Source organism: Struthio camelus, chromosome 5 (assembly GCF_040807025.1).
Source record: "Struthio camelus isolate bStrCam1 chromosome 5, bStrCam1.hap1, whole genome shotgun sequence".
In the NCBI taxonomy this organism is placed as follows: Eukaryota; Metazoa; Chordata; class Aves; order Struthioniformes; family Struthionidae; genus Struthio; species Struthio camelus.
Window position 1 is genome coordinate 16,801,220 of NC_090946.1, and position 13,410 is coordinate 16,814,629.

General features: G+C 37.5%; 1 protein-coding gene across 6 annotated transcripts in view; it reads right to left on the reverse strand.

Moving 5' to 3' along the window:
* The window catches only part of CHID1 (chitinase domain containing 1), a 114,800-nt gene that overhangs the window by 64,376 nt on the left and 37,014 nt on the right, over positions 1–13,410 (reverse strand). For all 6 annotated transcript variants that reach the window (XM_068944741.1, XM_068944739.1, XM_068944740.1 and 3 more), the window contains 2 exons: positions 7,604–7,705; positions 4,589–4,744 (listed from right to left, as the gene is read on the reverse strand). In XM_068944741.1, coding sequence (XP_068800842.1) covers positions 4,589–4,744; positions 7,604–7,705 — 258 coding nt within the window. The remainder of the gene's footprint in view (positions 1–4,588; positions 4,745–7,603; positions 7,706–13,410) is intronic.

The following is a 13,410-nucleotide window of genomic DNA, read 5'->3' on the forward strand; positions in this document are numbered from 1 at the left end:
ACAAGTCACAGTGGGCTCAAATCTTCTTAAATTGCTGTTAGTAAGGACACTGCCATGATAATTCAAGGAAAAAGCTCACCTCTAACTGCTTCTAAGTATCACTTCTTATTACCTGCTATTTACAGAATGGCAGGCAGCCAGTAAAATTCTCAGTAGACCTGTACATCCGCACAAAGCTTACAAGTCATCTTATTTTCTGTCTCTGCAGAGCACAATGCATTGTCAAATTAGTCTCTCCCATGCCTCAGCTAGCAATTTATTATATCAATCTTTTTAAGTGTTTAAAATTAACATAAAAATCCCTATTCAAATTCCCTTAAATAAAAGGTAAGCACACACAGCACTGGCTTACAACAATGGAGTTATTCACATATCTATTTTCAACAGCTACAACTGGAACAAAAGCAGCTTGGATGCAGAATATATTCAAAAGTTATTTACAACCAGGTGGAGCATCAGAGATATATCTTCCCTCTTGCAGTACCGCACAAAAAAAAAAAAAAAAAAAGACAAGACAAAATGTCTGTAATGCATTAAATTTAGCAGGGATGCGCTCAATAGAGAAGGATGATTTATTAAACTAAAGTGGCCCCATTGCCACATGAGAGCCTCATTTACATTGCTTCTAACTCCCAGATGGCAGTGAAGCTTACCCAGCTCCCATTTTGTCCAGGTCATAAAGACTCCAGATTGTAGATGGCATGGATCAGAAAAAACCCCTAGACTGCAGTTTAACCTCCCACAAGAAGGAAAAAGAAAGCAGTGGGTACTACTGCAATTGAAATATAATGCCCCAATGATTAAGAGAGAACTGGAAGAGGAGATAGGTAAAGGGGAGGAAAAAAAAAAGATATAGGGAGTAAGACGCTTATGAGACTGCAGGGTTTGCTGACCTATTGCAAATCTCAGAAAGGACTCAAGGGTACAGATGCTGCAGAAAGGCTAAATGACTTCTCAATCTTGAGAACATACTGAGGAATTATTTACTGAAGATGTACTTTTTTGAAATGAAGATGAAGTACAGTCAGGTTGAGATACTGGTCGAGGACATGCTGGAACAAACTGATCATTAAAGCAGCAAGTCAGCAACACCAGATGGTTATGTTCTGACAGGATTTAAACACAGTGGTAGGTTTTAATGACTGCACCTTCGCAGTCCAGACACCTGATTCTCAACAGCCAGAGGGCAATGAACACTGCCAGAAGCACTAGAGTGATTTGGGGAAATCACAGACATATAATCTTTAGTTCAGTTTAGCATTTCATATAAATTATGTCGGAACTAAATATATACGGGAAGGTAACTTCCCAACAGCCAAATTACACTGGTACTTGCTTGATTACAGCACCAGAATGTCCTATCATCTCTAGGACAGACTCATCATATTAACAAATAATATTTACAACTGAGCCACAAGGGAATGATGAACACGTTGTTACTGCAAAACATAAGCTGCAGCTCCTACTGGAGCAACTCCCAAAGACAAACTACGTTATACTGCAAGAGAAAAATTTTTATTTCCTTTAATTCTGATAAATATACATACACAAGCACATACACACACATATTACTTTTTATGGCATGCATGAAGGAGAAAGGATATTATATAGAAAGGTTATATATCTTTTCAGTCAAATGGCAGTCGAGTAATTCTAGCTTTAGATTACACTCTGCAAAAAAACCCACTACCAGATAATATTTTATGCAAATAGAAATTCTACTCAAAATTATTTTACAAGCTTCCTGACTGAAAAAACATTCAGTGAATGAAAACTGCTTATGTTCTGAGCCTCATTCCACCACATAATTCCTATCCTGAAGAAAGGCACAAACATGAGGCCAGTAAAGGTTTCTATACTCTGTGTCTCCGCACATAATTCTATATATATACTAATAAAAATTAAGGGCATACTATATTTACATCAAACAGCTTGAAAATATATAGTTTGCCACTGAAGCTAACAACTCTCCAGCACTCATTAAAAGTGATCAGACTCAGATCAATAAGCTTCAACCAAGACAGTGTGTACCCTGCAGTTTGCCAAGGAACAACGGGCTGTTGCAAACTTATATGTGCAATAAATCTCAAATGCAAAAGCCTAAAGAAAAACCTACTACAAAAATAATGACACCAACCAAACTGCACTTAACTAAACAGATTTGTAATTAATTTTAATACCAGTACTTCAGCTTAACTATCAGTCACTTAAAGTACTTCAGTCACTATCACTACACATATGGAGGCTGTCTTAAAAGGAGACATAACTCAAGCCTTGAACACTTCTGACATGTCATACGCCAGACTAGATTATAGCCACCAAAAAAGTGGAAGCTTAGATTCACTAAGAAGCCAAGATGAGAAAAGTAAATAATCAAGCCATACACTTCTACACTGGACACGATTACTGAGCAGCCTTTGGATGTAGCATGAAGCAGACAAAAATAAGAACAGGATCAATCTCAGCTATGTGTCTTACTAGAGAAAGACAAAACCCGGATTTTCATACGCTGGCTATATCAGTGTCGAATAAGGGAGAAGCCTTTATCGAGGAGGGGGCAGTGGTAGAGGATCTCTGAATAAACTGTGCCCATTATGGGATTCAACTGGATATGATATTGATGGTTTTCAAAGATTCAAAAATGCTAGAAATTGAGACTTCTTTACAAACAGCCTGTTACCACTTAGAATGGAAAAAGTTTATTAATTCCAGTAGCCTTTAATTTTTTCATTCAGATGCTCAGCCAGCCTATTTTTACTGTTATATTACTATATATGGCACATTCAGCAAAGATTAAGTATAACCGTGCAAGCTCAAAATATACTTCTGGAAAAATAAGCTTAACCACTGACAGGTGTTTAATGGGTAAGGCAGTAAAATCCTAATTATAGGGTTTTGTGTAAAAATCTAATCTTTTAAAGTTAAACACTTTGCTCAGAATATTGCTTCCAGTAGATATTTGAAAAATGACAGTATCACAGTCTGTCACTGCAGTATATGTTAACAGGATCATTCTCTGTAAAATACGTCTTACTCCTTACTGCGTACCAGTGCCCTATATATAGCTCAACATGCTCTCTTTTAAAATAGAAAGAGAAGCACAAATTGGATTAGGTTGATCATATACGACTCTTACCTAGGAGACTTCTGCTGTTAATTCACAAATGGCATGAATTAATCCTATAATATAGTCCCGGCTAACCTATGAAAAGCCAAAGTAGATACTAACGCGTGGTACGTTTTCAAGTGGAAACGTCACTGCAAAAGTTGTGACCCAGAAAAAAGCAGTAAAACCCTTTCATTCTGCCAGATACCGTGATACTCCTGCCAGAAAGAAGAACTGTAAATATTACAGTGAAACTACATTAGTTATGCTGACCTTGCAGAATTAGGCTTGTAAAGCAACAGTGCTTTGGACCTGTCAGTATTTTTCCTACCTAACCACTACAATTCACTATGGAAGCCATCCTCATACATCCTGCAATGATCATTCAGCATTTACAACCTTTAACTGTAGACAGTGGCTTTATCTCCTCCACCTTGTAGTCATTTTCTATTATTCAGCTAGACTCGGACACAATTCAGCACTCGGGGGGAAAAAAACCGTCTGCAGTATTATACCCCAACAAACTGTCACAGTGAAACAGAAAGACACTGCAGACAAGTGCAATTCATATGATCACAAAGTGTTTGCATAACTGAAAGCACAGACAGAAAATATTCATGCTCTCGCCTTAGATGTGCCATCTCAGACTGTGTTTCAATGCCTTATAGGCAATCTGTTACCATACTGAAATATCCTGCTGTAATGAACTTAGTAACCTATGCATGAAAATGAGAACAGTCACCTCTTGTGCTTCAGGATTGTTTCCATTTGGCTTGATTTTGTTTTATAAGTTAATAGCAAGCTTCTGAACAAACTTGATTTTCCTGCCAAATGCACACTGATATTTTTCTCGCTTTCTCTTCTGGCTCAATGTGCTATACCCCATCCATACTTCTATGAAGCTCATTGTTTATTAAATGTGGTAATTACCCAAAAGACAACCATTCTCTTCTGAGAATCAAAATAGATTTTCAGGCTGTCTTTGGAAAACTTCCTTTTATTTATCTTAGAATTTTTTGTCTCCATGTGAGCTTTTTCTACTCAAGAGAAACTTGGTGGCATATTGCTGTTTGAAACAAATATCAAATTTCAAAGAACAGGTAGCAACTTCAGGAGCTGAGAAAACCAATCTGTAGGTCAACTGCATGAACCCATAACTGATACAGAAGATAAAACCTCAGAATATTGTAACAGAAAGGCCGCAAACTACGTATGAGCATACATAGAGGAAGGAGGAAAAATTACACAAACCATTTCTCCATAGCAGTCCCAACAGAGTATCCGCACCCTTCATCTACGCTTCTGCGCAGAGAACAGGTCTTATTTCCATAACTAGTAAGTTACTATTTCATGTGCAGATTTATCCCTTTTGCCATTTCTCTGTTATGAGCAAGTCTTTATTTCTAAACAGGAACATCTATGAATTTCTAAGACTGTGAGAACACCCGATACAGAAGTACTCGCTATCCAGAGAAGTCTTACCTGCTACCAAGGATTGGCTCCCCAGAGGCTCCCAAAGCAGAATAATCCATGCCATAGAAATTCAGCCCTAGAAGTATTTTATTCCTCCATTTTGAATCAGGATCCAGTACCTGAACACAGGCTCGTACCCATGGAAGAGGGGAATTTGGACCAGGTCTGTTGGATTAGTTAAAAACAAACAGGTTGTCAGAAAGAGCGTACAATCATTCTCATCAGCTTTCTCCTTTTAACTAATGTAAATGTAGAGAGTAAACTACAGCACACCAAGAGCAGCGAAGGTTAACACATGATCTTATGATGATGAAATGCACATTTATTGGTGGCTTGAATTGCTGATGCACAAAATATTCTGTCTCACTCATCAGTTGCCTTCATGATCCATTTCTAAGGTAAAAGAAGATGAGTCTTCTTACAGTAGGTAAGAAGAGTTTTTCACCTAACAGGTTTTCTGTATCACTCAGTCTGCCATAACTCCCACAAGAGAATTCAAAACACTATAACTTCAGGTGCTTTCCATGCTGTAACCTGGTATAACAATGGGACAAAATCCACCACTTATTTGCAGCAAAAATATAAATAAAAGAGCGACTGGTGAGCAATGCAGGTTTCAATAGCATTTGTTCAATAGCATACTTAGCATTTGTACAGTTTATTTCTGGACAAAAACCTAGATGGGAAGCTACCTAACAATAAAAAACCACATTCACAAAATGAGTACAGTCGGAATACATAGACTGGTTGAATTGTCATACATACAACATCCGGATATCATGCTCCCTCCCTCCCTCCCTAGTTCCTAGGAAACTTTCCTAGGAAAGGAAAACAGGCTTCCTTGCAAACACTCAGTAGCATAATAAAAGGTAAAACATATTCCAGTCTCATAAATATCAGCATCTTTTACTCCCTGCTAATTATCTGCCTCAAAGCATTCTGGATATCTGTGCCATTAAAATTCAATGTGCTACTGCAGTACAGAATTTTGCTGGAAATTATGTTTATATTTAAAGGCAACAATTGTGTGAGAAAATACATGTATCATCCTGTATTTCATATATTCAGACTAAACAAAGTCTAGCATAAAAAATTTGAATTCTTTTTTCAAAAATTCTCTCAGACTAGAAGCATTACACCTCAGAAACTATGTTTATTTTAAATACAATGGGTGTGTCACCTGAAAACTGCCTCCATCTCCCTTGCAAGTACAAGATCAGCAGCTCAAGCTCAGATCTAAGTAACCTAATGCACCAGTGAAAACAAAGGATATGACTGTACCATAGCAGAACATGTGATTCTAGCATGGCATAAAGCACAGCGCAGCTTCACTACACAGAAGACACACAGAGAAAGTCTCTTAGAGATTTTTAACTCAGAACGAACCCAGGGTTCCAGACGGGTTTGTACAACCTGTACTAAAGCCTATATAAGCTTATCTTCATAGATGTCTGCGTTACCAAGGTGATTAAACTGATATATATATCTCTATATCAATATATATATTTATGTGGCAATCACTCCTCTGATTGCAGTGTAGAGAGATTCTGACATACAAATCTTGGTAACAGACTTTTCTGAACAAACTCACTTGTCATTCTAGCAAAATCTCACTTTAAGTTAAAATCCTGACTTGTGAATGTTTGACCTTGAGACCCACCTAAAAATGAAGAAAAAAAATGAGGCAATGTAATATATAACTGCTGAACTAACTTGTGATTTTAGTCACTATAGATGCATTCCTAAGTAGCCTATTTCATTAACACATGCAGAAGATGCTGCAACATTAATCTAGTCAAAAAAGTGCATTTTAAGACAGTCTTGGCATTTTGTGAAAAGTAAATGTTAGTCCAAGATTCACAGTAGAATTATCATGGACACTGCAATAAGGATTCATGTTGTTGACAGCTTCCTCTTATATTTCAAAGCTATAAGCAATTTTGCTGGGAATGCAACATATTCCAGCAGGAAAGACTAATAAAAACTCTTCCAGTTTCAGTGTACATTACTACCTATATGTTCGCTTTCCCTCTAGGGCACTAGGCTTGAAGATCTAGAAACAGGGCCTGGTGAGAGATAGGAACAAGTTACATAAATTCTCTTCAGAAGAGACAAATTTTCCTTCTAGTAAGCCTGTCTAGATGTTATCAAGAAGCTAATATACTAAGGATGACAAAGGGCCTAGTGGTAGACTACACACAAAAGTGATGGCGTTTCCAAAGCTGCCAGTTCACCGCAAGCATTAACTCTGTACAGCCACCCTGAAGCAAGATACAGTTTTGGAATTCCTGGGAGACTGTGCATCATTCTCTGTGCTTTTGCAGAACGGTAACACAACAGATTCAGCAGAGTTTAAGTACCTGTTACCTCCGCTGCTGTTCCGCTTTCACACAGTTAAAAATATGGCATGGCAGAAAATGAACGTTTATGTACAAGGCTGGTGTTTTGTGTTATTTTCAGTCAGATCAGTTCCCTGATCTGGTTCACTGAGCTGCCGCACAGAAAGCTTTAGCAGACAGGGGAAGGACTAGTGGAAGAAAACAAAAACACGTTTAAGCATGTCTGCATTACCAGAGCTGCCAAAAGGCAGCCTGCTGTCTCAGGATGAAACAGAGAAATGAAGCTGTCCATTGTGCTTAAAAGCAAATTTTTCCCAGAATGACATGTACTGGATCATTCATGTACCTGTCAGACAAAAATGTGCCAAATAACCAAAACTGAGGAATCTTGCCTGGAAAAAGTAAGTGTCACAGTACCAGTAAAAAGTATAATTCTTTAGTTCAAATGCAAAGCATTTCACAACATCTGGGTGCCAAACCTACATAGCAGTTAAACACTGTTCCAAGTTCTTGACTGGTTCAAAAATCACTTACAATCTTAATTACTAATCCCCAAATTTTATATTTCGCACACTGAAAACAAACTGTCCACTTTACCAAAAGGTCAACTCATATTGCAGATTTAATAGCAAAATAATCGGGAACCAGTTACTTCAGCAATCTTGAGCTAGCATCAGAATCTTACCGTTGTGGTGTTGAATAGTCATATGTCATGAGACTGAAGCTGTCTACCACTGACGCCAACTGATCAAATTCTTTCTTTGTGAAAATTCCTGGCTGGTTAGTCCTTTTAAAATAAAACAAAACATCAAAAAGAAAGAAATTATTTTATAATCTAGTTTGCTAGATTTCATTCCACTGGATCTTTCACTGTGAGGTGGAAAAAAGAAACATTTCAGTGCCATCCTTAAAATAAATCTGTAAGAAAAAAAAATAAAAAAATTCAATGCTACTATGTTCCTAGTGAGAGGAATCAAGACTTCCAAAGCATACTTAAGAAATTAGTACTGCCAGTATGGATAGAATAGCGACTGTAAGGGCTGCGCACTAATCAAATTGCCTTAGGTAACAATCAACTGAACCTTTAATTGCCTGACCTGTCAAACTGTTCTTGTTACTTTTAAGACTAAAGTAGCTGAGCCTTATTTAAATATATGTATGAAACTGTTGATACAAAAACATAACCAAAGGTAGTGGTTTTTTTTTTAAATTAATCTCTGAAGGAAAGATAACTTCAGCTTATACTGTACTTAAGATTTTTTTTCTAATAGGTGAAGGATACGTTAACTTCCTTTCATTCACTGCTTAAAAAAAGTCCTACAAAGCAGAACACCAATACAACTTCAAGCTTTCAGTGAAAGACTACACAAACATGCTTTCTTTAGACAAAACTACATTTGTTTCTCTTTTGTTTGGGGGCTGTGGGGCAGAGAAGGAGAAGGAGCGCGAAAGGAGAACTTTTACACTTGTGCATGCAACTAACAGCAATGAGATAAGGCAAAGTAACTAGCAATTGCCAAGAACTCGCTTAAGAATTCAAGTCACCTGAAAGCATTCAGCAAGGTATGCTGCTTGAAGAAGCAAAACTCATTTTTCTTTTGAGAGCTAATCCTTTTTTATATCAGCCTATGCAGGAGCACAAATGTATATACTTACCAAATGTTCTCACTTTTCAAACAATGGTTCATTACCTTACATAAGGAAGACAGAAACCTGTCAGCCTTTGAAGAGGGCTCCAAAGAGGAAGACTGTGATAAAGAGAGGGAAATTCTATGGGTTCATTTTGTTGAATCTTGGCAGAAATTGAAGTCTAGCATTTTATGCTCACTTTGAGAAAATTCCCTCTTATGAACTAGAGGAAAACCTAGTTATGCCTTCAACACACTTATGCATGAAAAGCTGAACACAGTTCTCACTTCCTCCTTTTTTGTTCTTTCCTTTCTCATTTACAAAATGGACTAAAGAGCAGAAGCTGCTGCAAGAACCACATCCTCAGCCAGAAGGCTCTTGAGCATCTAAGATGAGACAGACAGGAAGAGCAGCAGCATGTTACCCTAAATAGCCTCAGAGACCATTCAAAGGGGAACAGTACGAAGGAAAAAAAGCATGGTTTAACATTTACAAACCCTGTGGTGCTACTAAACTATTGTAAAAGACTTGGAGGATTGCACAAGACTCCTCTAGAGGGTTGAAGAGAGACTGAAGAATACAGAACTTGCCAGTGATATCAGAAACCACTGCTTCATCTAGAAATTAGCACACCTCCCCTTCCTAGACAAACTACATATTAAAAGCACTCACATTCCACAGCAACCGAAGGAGGGGGGAAAAAACAAAAATAAAAAAAGATTCTCAGTCACAAATGCAAATAAACTGAAAAAAAAATTACATATTTTGACCCTTATCACGTTTGGATCAGTGTTTAAATTCCACATCCAACAATATGCTAGACAAATGGATATGAATGGATAAGCAGAGCATAACAGCATTCACTTACAGGTTTACAATAGGTTTATAAGAACATTTTCTGTTCCATCACATTAGGAAATAAGTTATTAGAGCACAGGTTATGAAGTGTTGCAAAATAAATCATTTAATGTGTGTGTGTGTTGTGTTATAAGGGAGCTAAGCATGAATGACATTGGCCAGTCAGGTCAATGAAGCTGACCATACACACACTGGTTTACACAGCTCTAATACGTATGAAGCATAGTGCTGTTCTGGTATTCTCAAGTTTTCAGAGTCACTGATTTACTTGTCATATTAAGCAGAAAACCAATCCCTTTCCTTCTGAGGTTTAGCGTACAAATTGAGAACACAAGTCTTCACTTCTGGAATCCATCAGTGAACCTCAGTTTTTTTGATAGTTATCTGCTTGTCATTTACTGCAATTGCAAATTACAACTTCTACAAGAGGAAAATGAAGGGCATCTTTGAAACTGTCATGGCAACCTGGATGCCCGTAGGCAAAGCAATTCCCCAATGCAAACCCCAGCAAAATACATTTTCCGTAAATTGATTTTGATTACTCATGAGGGGAAATGCATAAAAAGTAATTATATTGTGCATTAGACACTATGGCAAGTTGGACTGCTTTACAGATTAAGCAGGGTAATATTTTAACAAAACTTTGACAAACGACTTGCCCTCCGCACCCACTTTTCACATATACTGCCAAGAAATGAGAACAAAAATCAGGTTAAAATGCCTATTAGATATCATTTTCTCCAAAGTAAGCTTGTAAGTGAACTCCTTGAACTACAAAGCAATGTCATCTGAGGAGCAAGAGCATGAATTTCCAACTTGGACCAAATCTGGCTGCAATAAGCAAGCCTTGTCCAATCATGGAGGGAGTTAAAATACCACTGCTCTTAAAAAGCAAGCATCTCCCATCAGTTCAATCAGCACTGGTCAATTCCGCTTTAGTCAAGCGCATTGGGACACTGTCTGCTAGTACAAAAACAATTCTTAGACTCATGCCTTGAAGAATGATTCTGACTGAAAAGAACTGGCACTCAAGAAAAAAAAAAGATTTTTGCATGGTTATTATGCCTCTCATTTGAGGCTTTCCAATCATTCTGACACTTAAATTAATCCTAAACTCAATTCAAAGGCAGATGCATATTACTGAGTATGTAGCTGCAAAAACCAGTACAGAGAAAGTAAAGAGACTTGGCACAGAACATGCAAGGGAAGTCCGAGAGAACAGAAGTTCCCAAACCTTAGCCAAAAGCCTGCCATTCTCCTATACCCTGAGCAATGCTTCCAAAATATTCAGTGAAGTGGCAGAGACTCCATCAGTATTTATCAGCAGTGTACAATATACATACTAAAGACAGCTCGTTATTAAGTCATCAGATGACTAAAATCTTGGTCATTTAATCTGCTCACCCTCACAGCTATGAAGGGGCAGAAGCCAGGTATTCACGCATAAATAATATTAAAAGCAGATTATTTAAAATCTTGAAAAATCTTTGCGTGGTATTAACCCTGATCTCTGAACTACTTCATTTGCTTTATCTTTGAGCCCACCTGAAGACAGTTCAGATATTACATCTCATCTGGATCCTAACAAAATGTATTGGTTTAAAGAGTGAAGTTGAACAGTCAATATAAGAGAAATATGCCTTGCAGAGAAACCTGCTCCTACTGCCCTGCAAGTATATTGTAATTATGCAGCACGCATTATACACACGAAATAATTCAGATTGAAGAAGTAGTAACTTTAAAGGGGAAAAGGTACTCTTTTTATGTTAGTTTACACTAAATCCTTTTATGGTTTTTCCAAGAGCTAGGCACCCCATGTAGATATTTGCATTTGCAAATGTCTGGCTCAACACATCAAGCAAATGTTGTTCAGTTTCCTTAATATTATGCTCAGATGCACTAGTGTAGTCTTCCTTGACTCTTATATCAATTGCTCAACATAGTTAACTCTAAAACTTATTCAGTACTAACAGAAAAACCCAGTTACACAGCTTTGGAAGTGGCCACCTAATCTAGGCCAAATTTGTATACCTATGGACCATAAAAGTCACTCCAGGAAGAGAAATTCACCACAGAGAAGACATTTATGGCACTTCAGTAACTGTAGTAAAACAAAAACAAACAAAAAACAACCTCTGAACCTGTTTATACAATACATCACTCCTTTCAGCTGAGGTCTGCTTGATGAACTTGCACATCTCCTCTGTCCCTTTACAGGAAACCACTGAGTTGGAGAAAAAGCACTTTGCTTTTTGAATATAATGCTTGAGAGACATAAATATTTCTGATAGGTGACAAAGTCCACTGCCTCTACAGAGCACAGCTGTCCCTGAGGTACATCAGTATTTTTGCTTCAGTCCAGTCCATCTCCTAGAAAGGTGATAAGATTCTACTGCATACTTTTAAGAGATACATTTTCCTGGCCTAAAAAACTGATTTTTCTGCCAAAAATATTTCCTGCTGAAATCTCGTCTACATGGCCCATTACTCATTTCATTCCATTCTTAGCTAAGTCCCTTTTCACTCGAATCAAGTAGCTCCTTTGCTTTCTTGAGCTTCTCACTTTTTATATTTGTACGCTTCAAAACCAAATTTTGCTAGACAACCCAGAAGGAGAGGGACAACTATTCCCCTAGAACCTGGGCTTTATTTGCACATATTCCCTCCAATTTATCAGTATTTTTCTGATGGTAGATTGCTATATTTATATATATATAGCAATCTATGTATGTATATATATGTATACATACATACATAGAAACTGTTATATGGGCAGTCAATGTCACAGAAGAAACCACCACCTGTTTTCCTTGGTATTTCTGTATACACAGCTCAGAATTACTTGGCCCCATTTTACTATTCTACCCTTATTGCTTCTCAAGCAAGTGCAGGGTAGTTTGTTTCACAGTTCAGAATGCCTATTACCTGAATTTTCTAAATAACATATGGCCATATGCATCACAATTCCCATTAGTGCTTTACTGATAAGTATTTCTGTAAGGTTTTGACTTTGTAGTCTTTCATAGCGAAAGACTGGAAAAAAATACTTCAGTACTTCAACCGCGCAAGCCACTTTCATTTACTTTCAAATGAATCTGTATTCTCAATTACTTATTACTCCCAAATGAAATAAGATAAGTAGAAAAAGATCTTGTAACTGCCTGTGATTCCCTGCAGGTTGGAATTGCGTTCTTGTTTAGTTACCTCACCTTCCTTCTCCCTTGTAAAACAGATTTCTCCCCCCCACCCCCCCGTATCCCCACATCTTTGAATAGTCCTCCATAAAGAAAAGCCAATTGATTTTTTTTTTGGTTTACTGTATACGCTTATTTCAGAAGTCAGCTACTTGGTAATGGCTTAATTTTCTTTTCATGTATAATTCTCTATTCTCTAAGGTAGCTGTTTGCAAATCTTCTCTCCTCCTGTCTTTCTTCACCAACAGATATTATTTGTTTTCATAGCACCTCACAGGTAGCTGCATTAAAGTGTATACTATTGCATTTTATGAACACAAACCACTGAATTCAGTTAGCTCATGATCGCCAATTACAAATTCACTGTTTTTCCTGCATCCAGTCTCTTCTACATCAAATAGGAGAAAGAGCTAAAACATCTCTCCTGTGGATCATGCAATCGTAGGCGTCAATAATAAGGTAGGCAAACGCAAGCTAAAAATCCTAAATCATTTTCTTTTCAGAAAAGATCCTCTTGGCAGTTCTGTAACTACCCCATGTAATTTTAGGTGCACCAAAACCCTGGGAGGATGACAGCTCACTGAAGTAGTTCTCCACTACCAATATTCAGAGGGTAGTTCTGCAACCAGTAGAATTAATGAAACCTAGTTTCCAAGGATGTTTTGTGATTAGATGCCTTATAAACTCTCCATTTACAATGCTTTCTTACTGCTGAGTCTTGGGGGAAAAGATAGGTCTTCATCTGTCCAGTTGCCTATTTTCATGAAGTGACAGGGACCTACTTTTAAGAATTGTATGCCCATTGTCAACT